This window comes from Kwoniella shivajii, chromosome 4, assembly GCF_035658355.1.
Source record: "Kwoniella shivajii chromosome 4, complete sequence".
In the NCBI taxonomy this organism is placed as follows: domain Eukaryota; kingdom Fungi; phylum Basidiomycota; class Tremellomycetes; order Tremellales; family Cryptococcaceae; genus Kwoniella; species Kwoniella shivajii.
The window spans coordinates 637,587-654,835 of NC_085911.1; the positions used below are offsets into that span (position 1 = coordinate 637,587).

At 42.0% G+C, this 17,249-nt stretch overlaps 5 protein-coding genes across 5 annotated transcripts; 1 reads left to right on the top strand and 4 right to left on the bottom strand.

Annotated features, from left to right (window-relative positions):
- Window positions 1-6: 6 nt before the first annotated feature.
- Window positions 7-2,970, bottom strand: IL334_003210 (uncharacterized protein; the record flags this gene model as incomplete). The annotated part of the gene is made up of 12 exons (XM_062934946.1): window positions 7-66; window positions 124-160; window positions 219-365; window positions 426-515; window positions 593-817; window positions 888-1,136; window positions 1,196-1,308; window positions 1,372-1,418; window positions 1,493-1,608; window positions 1,887-2,031; window positions 2,092-2,749; window positions 2,800-2,970. The coding sequence occupies 12 exons, from the start codon at window positions 2,968-2,970 to the stop codon at window positions 7-9; spliced, it is 2,058 nt and encodes a 685-aa protein (XP_062790997.1).
- Window positions 2,971-5,964: 2,994 nt separating this feature from the next.
- On the bottom strand, window positions 5,965-8,391 carry IL334_003211 (uncharacterized protein; the record flags this gene model as incomplete). The annotated part of the gene is made up of 9 exons (XM_062934947.1): window positions 5,965-6,087; window positions 6,171-6,512; window positions 6,603-6,784; window positions 6,847-6,906; window positions 6,993-7,176; window positions 7,242-7,255; window positions 7,333-7,522; window positions 7,711-7,953; window positions 8,155-8,391. The coding sequence occupies 9 exons, from the start codon at window positions 8,389-8,391 to the stop codon at window positions 5,965-5,967; spliced, it is 1,575 nt and encodes a 524-aa protein (XP_062790998.1).
- Window positions 8,392-8,726: 335 nt separating this feature from the next.
- On the bottom strand, window positions 8,727-10,330 carry IL334_003212 (uncharacterized protein; the record flags this gene model as incomplete). Its single annotated transcript, XM_062934948.1, has 4 exons — window positions 8,727-9,189; window positions 9,287-9,670; window positions 9,769-10,069; window positions 10,138-10,330. 4 exons carry the CDS (start codon window positions 10,328-10,330, stop codon window positions 8,727-8,729), a joined length of 1,341 nt encoding a protein of 446 aa, XP_062790999.1.
- Window positions 10,331-10,665: 335 nt separating this feature from the next.
- On the top strand, window positions 10,666-14,360 carry IL334_003213 (uncharacterized protein; the record flags this gene model as incomplete). The annotated part of the gene is made up of 13 exons (XM_062934949.1): window positions 10,666-10,690; window positions 10,751-10,779; window positions 10,846-10,896; window positions 11,068-11,288; window positions 11,438-11,579; window positions 11,653-11,826; window positions 11,944-12,275; window positions 12,350-12,659; window positions 12,742-12,960; window positions 13,030-13,342; window positions 13,444-14,015; window positions 14,085-14,177; window positions 14,253-14,360. The coding sequence occupies 13 exons, from the start codon at window positions 10,666-10,668 to the stop codon at window positions 14,358-14,360; spliced, it is 2,589 nt and encodes an 862-aa protein (XP_062791000.1).
- Window positions 14,361-14,725: 365 nt separating this feature from the next.
- IL334_003214 (uncharacterized protein) lies at window positions 14,726-15,727 on the bottom strand (the record flags this gene model as incomplete). Its single annotated transcript, XM_062934950.1, has 4 exons — window positions 14,726-14,998; window positions 15,112-15,328; window positions 15,407-15,496; window positions 15,651-15,727. The coding sequence occupies 4 exons, from the start codon at window positions 15,725-15,727 to the stop codon at window positions 14,726-14,728; spliced, it is 657 nt and encodes a 218-aa protein (XP_062791001.1).
- Between the last annotated feature and the right edge of the window lie 1,522 nt (window positions 15,728-17,249).

Here is a 17,249-nt window from a genome sequence, read left to right on the forward strand (position 1 = left end):
ATACCATTACTCGGAGACCACGTCAAAGGTCGTTCTACCAGTCTTAACTTCCGTGATTACTCCAGCCTGATAAGTATTGTCAATCAACCAACAAAATATGAGGGGAGAATGTGAGAAGCTTACTTTCTCAAGTTTGTCAATCAGATCAAGAAGCATAAAACTAAATGGGAGGATTCAATGAATATCTGTCCCTTGGCGAACCAAGTTAGATAACTCACTCGCAGCCCGGATAAGCCATCAAACTCATAGAGACAGTTTGATACTCCCATTGATCAGACACAAGACTCTTGAAGGGGACTTGACCTATAGGTACGATGTAATGAGGGGCACCAGAGATCGAAGATGGCGTAGAGGGGTATAGGGGACTGAACAACATCGGTCGTCAGTAAAGATCTTCCGAATTGGGTTGTGTACTGTTCTCTCACTTAATCCGCGGGGAGAGACGCTCAGTCATATCATTCAATTTTTGTTCTCGGTACTCAGGCATCTGATTCAATGCCATAGGTTCGGCATAACTATCGAATACACATGAAGGAGGAGAAATCATAAGTTCATCTTCAAGTTCTGTTTTTGGGGTGGCAAAATAACTCACATGGTTTTGGAACAAGTCTCTTCGTCTCTTCCAATGATATCGTTGAACGATTTGGCCGTAAATTCGAGCTTCCTGGTCATTCGGTTGAACTCATCGTCTCCCCATGTAGTATTTCGTGCTCTTCTCATGTTTGTAGACATCTCCGACCCAACAGGAGGAAATCGTCCCCCGTTGACGTGCTCGTATGCTTCAACGACTTGCGACGCAAGGGTTTGCCATTGCCACCTGCACCGTCAATGTTCCCAATGTCAATCTGGAAAACAACCCACGGTTTTGAATAGAAACCTGAACTTACATCTCAGCAGCGACATCGAAGTCCCCAATCGTCATCATATCATCACTGCCGTGGCTGTTGCCATCATGAGGATGAATAGCAGTCTGATTGATCATCTCAACTTTCATTCCAAAAGTGCTTCCAACGGCTTGGAGGAAGTCCATCACCATGAATTTGATATCCTTTCTCATAGTTGGAAAGTCATCTGATGGTACGAGGAGCGTTTTAGGAAGGTGATTATGTCTTCTATTCACTGGAGAGTCCCCGTACCTACATGAACGCAAGGGTAAGCGCTTTAGTCTGTGAGTGAACGAAGACAGAGTATTTACCATGTCTCAAGAATCTTTTTGAGCTTGGAGGGTGATCGAGTGAAGATACCGGCAGTATCGGTGAATTTGAAAAGAGGCACTACTCCGTCCAAAGGGATGATCCCTTGCGTGGGCTTCATCATGCGTGTCAGATAAAGCCCTTAAAGCTAGAACGTACGCTGATAACAGTCGCTTACCTTGTTTCCGTACAGACCCACCACCGCTGCAGGTCCTCGGATAGAGCCTTTTGGATCCAGTCAGCGTGTATAACCTGAGGTATCTTTGTTGTGCCAGGAAAAGAAAGGAAGAGATACATACCCCCCGTATCTGACGCAACGGTAAAATCAAGCCAGTCATAAGCTGCTAAAGCACAAGATGGACCGGAAGATGAAGTACCGCAGGATTGGTAGTGATCTCCTCGAGGAGAAAAAGGGCTAAAATGGAACAATGGCAAGATTAGCTTTTTGAAAGGAATCTCGCATACAATCCCTCATGTAGGTCATTAGATCAACGATACTCACTACAGTTGCTCCGGGGTGTGTTCGATCTAATCGGTTCCTCAAGAGAATTAGCGGGACGCAAAATCGACGACCAAAATTGTCTACTCTCAATTTACAGTACTCACTGTATCACCTTCCTGTACCCATCTTTGGGACACCAATGTTAGCTCGAATTGTGCTTCATGTGGTTCACTCAACTTGGGAAGGCTTACCCTGCTGTCTTGACTTTCCCTACTATCACCGCGCCGTTCTCGTCCAATTTCTGTACAGAAGATGCAGTAGTGTAAACATCTCCTCTCCACGCTGCGAATACTCTTGATCCTGCACTTGTAGGTACTCCCTTGACATAGTACACATCTATCGATAACATATCAGCCACGATCACCCGGGAGGGAAGCGAAGATTAAGACAGCTTACCTTTTATCGCAGCTCTTTCACCTGCCAAAGGTTTCTTGGAACCTTTAGCGTAATGTCGTGAAGGAACAGGTATCAATTTATTTCCATGCTCATCGATCTTGTTCAAAGTTTTATACGTTCCTTGACCATCATTCAGAGGATAAATTCCCGAAACAAAAGTTTTATAATAATCACTGTAAAGTCTAGATACGGGATATAAATCGAAATTTCGATCTTCCCCATACTGAACGACACAAGGCCCTGCAATACCTTCTTTCAATGATTTAGCAGAGATTGTGTGTATAGGAATACCAGGTAAAGCAGGTCCTGGAGCGGCTACATTGATAGATAACCTTTCATCAAGTATAATCCGTTTAGTATTCATTTCTCTCATCAAATAACCTATGACAGTCATTTCGAGGTTGAAATCGTCTGAATCAGAATCAGGATGAAGAATGACGGTCTCGAAAAAGCTTTTTGAGAGAACATCGTCTTCTGATAAGTATGATTCGATTAATGGTTCCATATGTTGAATGGTGAATATACCTTCTTTCGGCTTGGATATAGGTAAAATCACTAATGGATGAAAAGCGTCGTCGAGATCCGGGAATCCCGTGGCGGATACCGTATGAGCTGGAAACGAGTACGGGGTGAAGTAGTGAACATTATCGAGTTGATACTGAGACTTGAATGTTAGCTCCCGATAAGCTGACCAAAGGGTGAGCTTACGAAGAGTTCCTTTTCGCTTTGGGTAATGGAAATACCGCTGACTGACTGCAAACGGAGAGAAGGTTCACTAAGATCAAGGGGGCTTTGGAAGATCAATTCCCTGATTGCAGTCAGTGGCGATGCAGTGGCGAATAGCAAATAGCAAGGTAGTATTGATGAATATATAAACATACTGCAGTATAGTATATGATGATACTGTAGGTATGTAAGATATTTGATAGTGTGTGTATGAGCTGTGATGAAGATGAATCAATAAATATGAGGGGAACGACCAAAATCAGCCGATTCGGAAATCGTATATGTATGTAAAATCTGAAAGCAACACACAAACCACCATCATAAGCGAAAGCTCACCTTTGTTTTTATATCGTCATTGTTACCCTTGGAAGGAAGTTTGATCAAAGGACGAATAACTCATACAGACTAATCGCTCCAGCTATGTAGTCAAACGATACATCTGGGTCTTTGTCTCCGATCTCATTCTTACCTCCTGGCATTACGCTTGATGATATTTCTAATCCTTTGGGAGCTTGTCATATTCAATTCGAGTTCAACATACGAACATACGAATAGCAACCTGTACAGAATCGACAAGTTGCGTGATTTTGTTGCACCACGTCACTGACCGGCTGATAGTGGCGGAGAGCGAAAAGAAGGTAACCTTCGAGGTGTTAGTTTGAAGATACATTCGGTGGGAGAGCTTCCGGGCACGGGTTACTGCTCGAGTCTTCATGTTGCCCCTCTAGCTCCAGCTGCGGCAGGAGACCTGTTTTTGATTGTATCTGCCTAAAGGACCAGCAGAGAATTCGACATACCAAAAGATAGGAAGAGAGAAAGAGTTAAGGATAAAAAGAATTAAGAGAAAGAGATGGGAGGAAGATAGAGATAGACAAAAGGAGAAAACCGGAATATACACACAGGTGTTGGATCGGTGACCTGTGCTGAAAAGGTTAAGAGTCGGGTCTGTGCGTCAGGTTGAGTCAACATCCACATATTGTATACAACGAGTGTGTATCATTGCGACGAGGACGATGAATGGTGGAATATACATATACTACATGACAGCTATAGAATGATCAGATAATATGGATAAACAGAATAAATATAGAATGTAGATTACTTGAGCAGACGTAGATGTTCTTCTCACAATTACCCGTAGAGCAGTCCAACTCTTTCGAAAGCTATTGACTGAAACAGGGGATTCTTCATTCACCACTTTTCGTTTGACAGCAACTACATACGTCTGCATCATCGTCAATATTGATGGCGAACTTGAACGATTGTTGAAACTCAGCAGACGCTCGTGGATATCTTATCGTATCTTGTACTTTATCTCGTACGTCTTGAAGGTCGTAATGATGGCGTTCTAATTCTTCTCGTTTCCATATAAACTCTGTAGACCTGGACGGGTAAGACTTTTGTTCCTCGTCAGTCGAAATGAGTGAAGCCATCTGCTGTGTTCTGCATTGCTTACTGACAGGATGATAGCAAGGATGAGAGTCTTGCCCAGAGAGAAGTGGTTTACATGCACATTCACTCGTGAAGACTCGGATCTCATCGAGGTTTTCGATTTCGTCAGCGAAAAAAGAGAGATCTTGATCGGTGACGCTGTGTAAACATAATGTTTTTGGGTGCAATGCAGATAATATCGTGTTCACGATGAGAATAGGTCCCACATCTTTGGTTCTTCGGAAATTGTCCTCGATCTCTTTAATCCGAATGTCTAGATTCGTACCACAGAAGGCTCGATAATATCGCATTCTGGTAGAAGCGTAATTTGTGTCATTCTCTCGAGTCCACCGAGGAAGGGTGATACATAGATGAGCAGGTTTGATGAGACATTCCAACACATCTAAGAGAGGATGATGGGAGAGATATTTATCTTGCCAATCGGCCAAGTTAAAGATGACTTTTTGAGTGATGATCAATTTTTCGGCTGAGGAGAAGATAGTTCCCATATAAAAACCTCCTTCTCTTCTTAGTCTCATATTGAAACAAGCTTGCACATCTTGACAAAAGGTTTCGCTTGGAACTGAGCGGATCTTAAGGATTCAAGTGAAGCCAAAAAGGTGGATTTTGTTTTCCATCATTTGCTCGGAAAGACCCATGAAGCTATCTTCTATTTGTGTGTGTTGTCCTTCTAAAGGAAATGGTACATCAGGCCAGAGAAGTAATCCTGACCTGTCTCCTACTCGAGCCATGAAAGTGGAAGTGAGACTTGGATTGACACTTTCCTTGTTGCTTCGAGTAGGGTTGTAACTTCGTAGAAAACCCCAAAATAGTTGATCAGAGTTCTCCTTTTTAATATCAATTGACTTGTATAATTTGGGAAAGGACAATGTGTGGGTCAGTTTCGAAACTCGCATGAATCGACAAATGGTCGAATTATCCGCAAAGGAAATGATGAGTTCTACTATCTCGATTGGGAGCTGAAGATTTGGTTGCTTCGGCTCGGTGAATTTGGGTAGGAGATAATTGGTCCGAAAATCTGGGGCAAGGTAAGATGGTCCATTCTGGCATAATCTGAAAGAATCGACATATTTCTTTGATACCGAACCTGTGCAACCTGATGGCATACCAGCGGAGAGATTATGGAATGGATTGATAGATTCGTTGTCCATCTTGAAATGAAGACCCTGAATCTGTATCTTGGTAATCAATCAACTCAGCTTCTTTGAACTTGAATGGACGGCCCGAGGTTCGAAGAATTCATCGCGGGAGGTATCAAAGTGAACTCACAAACGCAGATCTCGTAGGAATCGATATCTTGCTGTATTGATTAGTACTTGGATAATCTGACATAAATGTCGAAAAGGAATGAGAGATGAAGAGGAAGAGGATGAAGAAAAGGAAGAAGGGGAAGGATTGAAGAACAAAGGAAGAATCCAACGACAGATAAGTATATCTCTGAACAACTATCAAATTAAACTGTGATAAATCGTGACCGCCGCATGGACGTATTCATCGTCCGAAGATAATCCGTGCGTTAGCGACCTTTACAACTCATTGAGTCCTCTCTAGGTCAGAATTCTTTGGAACATACAATGCATGTGAAAAAGATGATCCTTCTGTCTCCGTCCGTTATACTTCGTCCATCTTTCATGTAACATGAATACAATACCAAATACCAAATACTGAGTTTGTTTTGATTCCAATTATCGATTCCTACCAGTTCAGCGAGTTTTCAACAATCTTAGCTAATTGTTCTTTCTCCTGAGCCAAGTTGTCTTTTGCCAAAACAGGGGCTAAATCCAACACTCTTCTTTGTGGTAAACAACCTTCAACAAGCTATATCATTGGCGAATATCGTCAGTACATGGATCAATGGATCTCAGTTCAGCACAAGGGAGATTCTGTATGATGGAACTTACCTTTGTGATATCATCGGATTTATATCCTACTTTCTCCAGACCCCTCGGAACTTCAACCAGATCCAGGAACTTCTTGATTTCTTCGCTTAATGCCTTACCGACATCCTCATCTCTTATATTGGTCAATTCATGAGCTCTATCTTTACCTAAGAAAAGTGCCAATGCTTCTTTATGTCGTGAAGGTGACGAGGGTGCCGTGAAGTTGAACACTGCAGGTGCGGTCAAAGATACAGCCACTCCATGTGGGATTAACGGGATCTTAGGTGAATAAGACGGATGATGATATTGCAAATCGCTTGGACGTCCTTTATTCAACGATGAAATAGGATACGAGAATGCGTGCTACAATCGAGGAAAATCAAGTCAGCTCTCATCCCTGCTCGGATTTGACATAGATATACATGTTAATGTGCAATAAAATAAGTTACTCACACACATGTGTACACCAGCATTACCGAATCCTATACCTGCCGTACTAGCAGCCAGTAACATCTGAGCTCTAGCTTCTTCATCCCCAAATGCATCTTTAGCGATTCTAGGTAGGTATTTGATGGTAGTTTCCAAAGCCCATTTGGAGAAGATGTCTGAAATGGGATTAGATCCTTGATAGGCAGCTGGAAGAAGTAAATCTTGATCAGCTGAACAACCTTGTTCCCAGTCAAACGTTTGAGCTTACGCCTCATGATGGGATTAGCTGGCCTAGGTGTTCTTTCATAATATGGAACGGCGGTCCAACCTAGATTTGTCATCAGCTGATGTGAAGACTCTGTATACCAAAGCCAGTCGATGTCTTTTGAACGGACAGGAACAAGCTCTACTCACTCTCGAGAGAATGGAAAAGAACATCTAATCCAGCAGCGATAGCAACTTCTTTAGGACAAGTAGCTGTATTATTCAAATCTACGATACCTAAAGTAGGTTTGAGAGCTCTAGAAGCTATACCAGTCTTGAATTGTAACGAAGGTATATCAAGGATAGCTGTACCGGTGGTTTCAGATCCGGTACCCTACGTATCACGAAATGACAAATGTCAGTTACACCCCGAATCTAGGCATTGAGGGAATCACTAACAGCGGTAGTAGGGACTAGGAAGGATAGTAGGAAGAGACTATCAGCTATCTTATCATCCAAATGAACATCGAGGTGATGATATGTTACTCACTAGCGATTAGAGGACTTAATTTCTTCTCGATTGGTTTACCTCTTCCAATAGGAGCGTTGATAAATTCGTATAAATCAGCTTCGGGATAATTGGTGAATAAATTTGCGGCTTTTGCTGTATCCATCGAAGATCCACCTCCCACAGCTAAAAAGTGGGTTATATGTGACGATCGCGCGAAATCTATCGCTTCCTAAATAAAGATCGGGGATAGTGTCAGCGACGAGAGTAGTCCTAGTCCTATGACATTCATCTTAGATAGAAAATGGACTGAAGAACTAAAAAAATGAACGATTGCTATAACGAGTGAAGCACGTAAAGAGCTTGTAATCGGTATGTTGGATTTGATCCGTCCGGTCAAGAGCTAAGATGTAGACTTACCTCCCATGATTTATCTGTAGGTTCAACAGAACATTTATCCCAAACAACCCAATTTAATCCTTCTCTCATTAAACTCTCTTCAACAACTTCCATCACTGGTAATCTGACTACATTTGGATCGGTAAATACACCAATCTTCGCTTGAGATCTATCTGCAGCTGGAAGTTGTTTGATCATATTGGATAGATCCATTCCTACTTCTTGTGTTGCAAATGGTCCGAATCGAAGTGTTGATGCTGCCATCTATCATGGAGAAACGGATGATAGAGCAGTAGGGGAGTGGGGGTGAGAGAGATGGAAAGATGGGGCAGAAAGATGGAGTTGTATCAGGGATATATCACAATTGAGATCAGTATATTAACCATGACCCTTTATCATAAAATGATTATCCCATCGTCTGACTCCCCATTTTTACCAGTGATGATCATTTGCAAAACCACTCACCTCAAAAGCATAATCTGTATTTCCAGGTGGAGGACCCCTGATAGCTTTCTCAACAGGAGTAGCCATTCCTCTTCTACCACCATGTCCATATCCATGTCCATGACTATGACCATGACCAGGCGAGTGAGCATGATGATCAAGAGCAGAATGAGTCCTACCGCATCCCCGACAACCTTGATTCGATGTCAGGGATAACAATCTGAGGATAGATGCTCTTGATGCTACTGGAGGAGGCATGCTGTCTACTGTATCTGTATCTGTATCTGTTGGAGAGAAAGTACACTGTTGGTGAGGATTAAATGTGTGATAGACAGCTATATATATATATATATATATATCCCCCTTCTACGTTGACGCGATGTGGTCACAAGGACATTGTGGTCATCAGTTTCATGATTCGATCATCTCATCGGTTCTTCGGCAATTTCCGTACCGGATCAAAATGTTGATCTCCACATGGGGGTCCAATCAAGTGTGGGGAAGATTGTTTATTTGGTGTTTCACACACTTCAAAGAGGAACCAAACCAATCATACATCCATGTCATATTATAAAGCGAATAAAGAACCTGTTTCAAGCAGACCATACGCCAGACCACCATACACCCCAAATCATAGCCAAGAAAGCACTGACACCCAGACCAGTCTTATCATTACCTCCACCTAAAGCGACAAGTAAACACCAAGGCCAACCTATCAGTCTATCCAGTAGAGAACCCATCAATTTCCAAGCCAATAATACTTCTTTTGACGTGGGTGCTGGACGAGGGCTATGAGGTGATGGTACAGGTGGTAATACTGGCGACAGGTGTGGTGCGGGGGATGAATGTTCTGGAGGAGGTAATAGTATAACTGCGTGAACAGGTTTATGATCCGATATTGTCAACTCGGGAGTTGAAGAGAAGTGTATTATTTTAGTCGTACTTTCGGGTCCTGAAGGTATTGTGGGTGTGAGATATGCTTGGGGTGAAAACAAATGAGAAGGATCGGTATGTGATGCAAATAAGATACGATCTGTCCATCCTGGTATTCGTTTCCTAGAAACATCTAGTATCAGCTGTAGTCTAGATATGATGAAGATCATGACAGCTGTCTATTGCAAGTGCTAGTAAGCACAAAAGCTATTTCACTTACTTGCTATAACCTTCAACTTGTCCTACGATCCTCTTATAAGTAGGAGCGAATCTAGTTAAATCGCCTTCCCTGAGACCACCGAAAACTCTACCTTCTCTCTGTTCTTTTCGTAACGTATCAAGATCGACCATTTCGAATCTCTGTTTCTCCAAGGTCAGAACATCATCATTCTTCTTTCCATCCCTTAGATACCCTGTTGGTGGTTGACTTGAGAGTCTGTAGTTCAGATCACCGATGATGAATACGTGCGAACTATCGAAGATCTGATATGGTTCCGCGAGAGGATCGGAAGGTTGAAACACCAAAGATGAAAGGATATTTTCATATTGTGCATTTCGACGTGATAGGTTTTTATCGTGTGCTTCAAGATGTGCATTAACGAATCTGTATTATGGGAATGCCCTGAATAGATCAGCTCTATGCTGTTCCATCAGATATCCGCTTTCTTTGACGTCAAGATGCTGAAATACTTGGAAACTCACGTCAATACTTCCCATCCACCTTCTTTACCTCGACGTATAGGTAATCTAACACCCACAGCACTTTTATTTCCCATTCCACCGTACCATAAACCCAAACTTGACGTCAAAGTTTTACCTAATCTACCTTCCATTGTTTTCTCCCTTGCGAATATCCATAATGCTACACCTACATGAGATACTCTTGAGACCAACTTGAATTTCTCTGGTATCTTCTCTGACGAGAGGGAGGTAGCATGAGATGAGAGTAATGATTGTATTCTCTCGGTCAATATCGAAAGGACAGGTCGACTTAGGCCTGCCACTACAATCGAAGAGGATGGAGATGAATCAGCCTTACAACCAGACTGTCCACAATGAGACTGGACTTACATGCTAGATGAACAGGTAGTAGTTCTTGTACACCGATAGCATATAAATCAGGTATTATACCTTGAGGCAGTTCAGGATCATTCGCTGTATTTTGTAAGACAGGTAATAACCAACTTGTCAAATCTTGTGATTGCGCTTTCGAACCTTGCAGTCCAGTATTCCAAGTCGTGATGAATATGTTGAGAGGTGACATTCTGGTGAGGGTTACTCGATGGTGTGCTGCTTGGGAGATGGGAATCAGGATGAAGATGAGCAATGTTTACAATCAATTTTTGAGGACGATTTGGGTTGATGGTAATAGTAATAATAGTATGACGCGCATTTATCTCATATTGTATATTACATAATCACAATCATTTGATCCCGCTGGATTGAATCGTCGCGTGGTCGCTTGATGTTAACCTTTCTTAGATGAGGTTGTTGGTGAACAGCAATAAACCCTTCATATATAACACTAGAACCTCTTCATATCACCTAATCGTCCGTTCCAGAGTATACCCGCCCGATCGAGAGGACATAACGAGCATCATGAGCGGGCACTATAATCTAAAAGGTTAGCCACAGCACTTTTGTAAATAGGTTACAGTCAAGCTGACTTTCATTTGACACGTAGCGTTGATCAAGGCCATTAGGTCATGCAAGGTAAGTTATATGGTTAGACGAAGTCACGAATTCACAAAGGCTATGGACTTACGTGCAACATTGTAGACTCTGGCAGATGAGAGATCAGTGATTCAAAAGGAATCAGCTGCTGTTCGAGTGAGTGCAAATCATGAACCCCTATCTCTATGAGGACATTGTTGACATAGCTTTCTTCCTTTACTTCATCTGCCTTCGCCTTTGTCGTATCAAATACCACAAATTCGCCTGCTGACTTGTATAACAACGATTCTCATTCCTGCTTCTTTTGCGGTAATGGTCACTATTTAGACCTCCTTCAAAGAAGAAGATTCTTTCACCAGATATAACAATATTGCCAAATTACTTTACATTCACATGTTAGGATATCCTGCACATTTCGGTCAAATAGAATGTCTGAAATTGGTAGCTTCACCAAGATTCGCCGATAAGAGATTAGGATATCTGGGTATCATGTTGTTATTGGATGAAAATCAAGAGGTCTTGACTTTAGTCACTAACAGTTTGAAAAAGTGAGTGGGATAATCTAATTTTTTCGGATCTCAATTGGTGGTGGGTTTAGTGAAGTAAAGGACCATTGGGCAAAGACAGGCGAAGCAGATACGATAGAATGTGTCTACATCCATTAGGGAAACGCTGACCCTGTATCTTCAAATCGCAGCGATATGAATCACTCCAACATGTATGCCGTTGGTTTAGCTCTTTGTACATTCGCCAATATTTCTTCCGAAGAGATGTCTCGAGATCTAGCCAATGAGGTTGAAAAGCTCTTAGGAAGTAGTAATACATACATCAGAAAGAAGGTGAGTGCGCAGCTTCTCTCATGTCTTCTTTCAATATAGTTGACTTCAAGCTAATATCCTCATTGTGCTCTAGGCTGCGTTATGTGCTTTAAGAATTATTCGACGAGTACCTGATCTAATGGATCATTTCGTCTCCAAAGCGAAATCCCTTCTTCAAGATAGGAATCATGGTGTTCTCCTTGCTGGAATCACGCTGATCACTGAAATGTGTGAAGGTGATGAAAGAGTCTGTGACGAGTTCCGCAAAGTGAGTTTCTGAAAAGTAGTGCACTTTGTGACCATGTCAGGAAAGAGGAATAGCACGATACATTTCTACGATACGCCATAGATTCGGTGAGCTGACAGGAACTCGCCCTTTTGATAGGCAACTGGACTATTGGTAAAACATCTCAAAAATCTAGTCACGACAGGATACAGTGCGGAACATGATGTATTAGGAATAACAGATCCATTCTTACAAGTGAAAATATTGAGATTACTTCGATTATTAGGAAAAGGAGATCCAACAGCCTCAGAAACAATGAACGATATATTAGCTCAAGTAGCCACGAATACGGATAGCACCAAGAATGTTGGAAACTCGATTTTGTACGAAACTGTCTTAACTGTTTTAGAGATTGAGGCCGATAGTGGATTGAGAGTTATGGCCATCAATATTTTAGGAAAGTTTTTGACTAACCGTGATAACAATATAAGGTGAGTAAAGCCCCGCTATGAGAAGAGTGAATATTGCAGGAGGCTGACTTTTTGGGGGGAATATTTGACTTTAGATACGTCGCTTTGAATACTTTGAATAAAGTAGTTGGAATCGATACAAACGCTGTTCAAAGACATCGAAATACCATTTTAGATTGTTTGAGAGATGGCGATATCTCCATTCGAAGGCGTGCTCTCGAATTAACTTATGCGTTGGTGAATGAAGGAAATGTTAGAGTCATGACTAGAGAACTACTCTCGTTTTTGGAAGTGGCAGATAACGAGTTCAAACTTGGAATGACCACTCAAATTTGTTTAGGAGCGGAAAGATTTGCCCCTAACAAGCGATGGCAGATCGATACGGTGTTGAGAGTCCTGAAGCTGGTAAGTCACGTTGCTTCGTCACGAGGGTACTGAAGATACTGTTAATGGAATACGTTTTGATGCTGATGTAATTACCTTCTAGGCTGGAAATTATGTCCGCGAGGAAATTCTAGCTGCCTTCATTCGACTGACGTGCCACACACCCGAACTTCAATTCTACACTGCACAACGATTATATGCCGCCTTATCCAGCGACCTCTCGCAGGAGAGTCTAACTCTTGCTGCTGTGTGGATCATTGGTGAATTTGGTGATGTGCTGTTACAAGGTGGTTCTATCGATGACGGCGAGGAAGTCAAACAGGTAAGCATAAAGTTGGATATTGCGCTTTTCTTTCAGTACAGGAAGCTAACGTTCTGCGTCTCATGGCAGGTCAACGATACAGATATAATTGATTTACTTCAGCTTGTTCTCTCATCACCATATACAAACACCTTGATTCGACAATTCGTCTTAACGGCTCTTTCCAAATTATCAGTTCGGTTCGCAGAATTGTCGACTCCAAACCAATCGACAAACCAAGATCGTATCGCTGAGATATTAGCCAACTTTTCAAGTAACTTGGAATTAGAAATTCAACAGAGATCCGTAGAATTCGGTAGTTTACTCGGATTGAGAGATGTCAAAATGGGCGTACTGGAAAGAATGCCTCCTCCTGAAATCAGAACTACCATGATGGGTACTGGTGAGTGGGATTTGGATCACATCCCGCAGGTCGTCGTCCAGCTATGCACAGGACGTTGTTCGACTTTGACTGAGGATCAGGGCTGACTAAATGCTGTTCAGTGAGCGAACGTAAACCCGTTGGATCAACACGAACCGACAAAGATACAGTCGTGGATCTAATAGGAGACGATATAACTGCTTCACCAAACGATGCTTCATCGTCATCATCAGGACCATCAACTCAAGATCTTTTAGCTGATATATTCGGAACTGGATCTTCTGATTTATCTTCACCTTCAACGACACCTGCACCTAATGGACAAGCTCAGACCAGATCAGCAGCAGCAGATATAATGTCACTATTTGAAAATACTCCGACATCAGCGCCCACTTCAAATCAACCGACATCCATCTCTTCTCCTCCTGTGCAATCGTCTTCAGGAACAGGATCATTATTCGATCTTGTTACTCCATCCTCATCGGCTTCAGCTCCTGCCGCTCCTCCACCTCAACTTCAATCTCAAGCTAAACAATTACAAACCTATACTGCATACGAGAAAAACGGATTGAGAATCACTTTGACACCGAAAGTAGCACCAAACCAACCTGGAGTCATACAAATCCTAGCTAGATTCCAAGCTACTTCAGGAGAAAGTGTAGGTAGTGTGAATTTTCAAGTAGCAGTACCTAAAGTGAGTTTCAACATTACCACCTCCCTTTCGGTATGAGAAGCAGCTGACCGAGATGACCTTTGGAAACAGACACAACAACTACAAATGCAAGCTATGTCTTCGACTGAAATATCTTCTGGTTCAACTGAAACTCAACAAATGAGAATACATGCTCCTGCAGGTGTGAGTCCTCTTTCTCTCGACTATACAAATCTGCGACATCTGTTCAAGCTGACATGCGCTGCGCCGCATTTTTAGGCTTCAATAAGATTACGAATGCGAATCTCATATACCAAGAATGGTCAAAATGTTACTGATCAACAAGATTTCGCTGGTTTCCCAGCTGATTTGACTGGTTCAAAGTAGAAGTAGAAGAAGACGAATAACTCAACGTGATACTATGAGCATTAGCTTGTAGATCTCAAGAAACAGTAATCTCAAGTTGAGAAACGAAAGGGAAACGAAAATATACTATACCCACTTCTAGATGACCTTGAATCTAAGCTTGATACATTCGTTGATGCATGCTACTTATATACGTATCTAAGTCGTTATATGAGAAATATGAAATTTGTTTTGTTTCAATCAACATATAAGGATGTAATGATTGTATTACCCAGATATCTCGTTTTCTCTCCTTCGTCCTTGACTTGGCCTTTACTTTGTCTTCACATGCTATTGGACGCACGAATTCCCCCCTTTCTCTATCATGATGAACCTTTAAATTTGATTTAATCTAAGAGAGCTTCACCCAAGATATCCAAGACTCCACCGGTAGTTTCTTTAGCTTTAGCTTCATGTTCAACTGCTTTAGCTTCTACTTGAGCTTTCAATAACTCAGCTTCATGTTTAGCTTGAGCAGCTGGATCAGGAATGGAAGGATCAACCAAAGGTCTAATAGCAGCTGATAATTCTGCTGGCTTGATTCCGAGCGAAGCTGCTAATGCGTAAATTTGAGATTGGATATCGTCTTCTGGTGTTTTACCTGATCCGGTTGGTCTAGCCTAATAACATTGACAGGAAATAGATAAAAAGTGAGATTTGACGTCAGCCAGATCATGCGATTTGGATATAGAGCCGCTAGAGGCTAATAGATATACAGAACGAAGGAACTCACAGCAATGGATTTCGGATCAACGCTCGTTGAAGATTGTCCTGAAGCGCTCTTGATGCTTGCGGCTGCACTAGCTGCATCCGCAGCAGCTACTGATACAGGAGTCCTATGATTTCCAGTCAAGACAGCCCAATAACCTCCTACTTGATGAGCCCAAGATACGAATCGCCATACGTAAAAACCGAGAATGAGGAAGAGTGATAATACAAGGTATGTGAGGCTGTTTATAGATTTTCAAAATTTTTAGATGTAATCCTTGCGATAGAGATAAGTCAAATCAAATGAAATGAAAACTCACAATCTGTTCATGGACATATCAATAAAAGGAGGTTTCACTTGAGGTTTGTTTCTTTGAACTTTCTTCGATGGATTAGCGGATAGAGATGCGCTATTGGATATTTCGCATACCCCAAGTTAGCTCTTGGCATATACTCCAGCAGGCAAGTACGGTTCTGAGTGACGAGATATACTCTTCCCACCAGACAACACTGCAATCATGCAAAACTGTTCGTCGTAAACTGAGACGTATGAATGTCACTTACGGATTATTGCTTTCCTCAGCTTCCATCTTATTGGCTCGTTGCCTTACACCTGTAGCTTCTGGTGTTGGTGCTGACATGATATCTTTATGCTGTTGATCGATGCTTTCAAATATGTGAGCGAATGAATGAGGGTAGTATTGAATGAGAAACAACTGTTTCTTTCCTTGAACAGTTGAAAAAGTGAACAAACACGCAAATCAAATAGGAAAATGAAATGCATGACGAATGAGCGAGTTACACAATCTCATGCTACGTCATATCTACTCGTACAACTCTGGGACGGTTTGTGGCAGTCGCGTCACCCGATCAAAGAGAAACTTAAATCAGGGGACCACTTTTCAGAAGCAGCAGCGTTCTTCATCCCTCGTTGTCATTCGACATGATCGATTATCAGGTCAATTCCAATCCACATTGTAGAGAGTACCCCTTTGGCTATCTCTTAGGTACGAAAAGGAGTCTTGTTTGATATGATGTGTTGAGTGCATGGCGACGTATTTCATATTTAATATACGTGCAAGTGTAATTTATAAGAGAATAGTGTCAGCTAGTTGCATAGGAAAGAAGAACCGGTATTGCCGCTCGATATGAACTCTTATCTGTGTTTAGACGCTCAGTTGCCTTGCGCCAAGTAGCTGTTCATAATTAACAGAAGTAGCTACTCACGTTCTTTTGAGCTCCAGCTGAGTTGGATCCGGATGAAGTCGTTGACATGTCTAGTCGGCTTTGTCCGTACTTCCCGTGCTTCTTGCCTGTACTGTACGATTACTGAACCACTTGATGTTGAAGCTTTGCACGATTTCTTGCAAGGGTCATAACACCGGATCAAAGCGGAAAAGTTCTTGACTTCTCTCAAAAAAAGGCCATGACCATCGTATGCTGTCTTGAATCTCTCAAAGATAAGAAGAAAGCTGTTTGGCGCCCGCGTTTTCATTTGGAATCGGACGAGGATTTAAGAGAAGCTTATCTTGGATTTGATTTTTGGGTTACTACATTATTATAGATATAGTCGATACAACCAATCAACTGTATGATGTGTGAAAGCAGTGCGAGATTAACGAACTGAACAAAAGCGCGGGTGGCAAAACACCTCTATTCATACATATGACACTGTGTGATGTATTCTTGAGACAGACCGAAGAAGTAACCTTATCCTTCATCAGTGGTAGAATGGAATGAGTTGTCCGTTATCATGCACTCCTTCATACATGCATGCATTCTGGCGCGTAAAGCACGAGTTAAAACTCTGATATTTTCTGGTCCGGCATAAAGCCTTTACCGATTGATTGATTGCAAGTTTAAATGGTTTAAAGCTTTTTTTCATCACTGATATCTTGTCTAACCAATCAGATTCACGTATTTTGTTCGGTGAGCAAGCTCGGAAGCTCGGAGAACATCGTGTTCAGGGAAAGAAGAGCTCGTTATCTTCGCCATAAGATGACGCTCCGTCTCTACTTGTATATTGCATGTTCAAATAAAAAGCCTCTACCAATGTTCTGGGTGACACCAAATGCACGATTGGACTTTTGAGCGTGCGGCAAGCGCCTATCTATTTGGCGCCGATTCATTACAAGAGTTCCAGAAATCACATTCATTATGGTT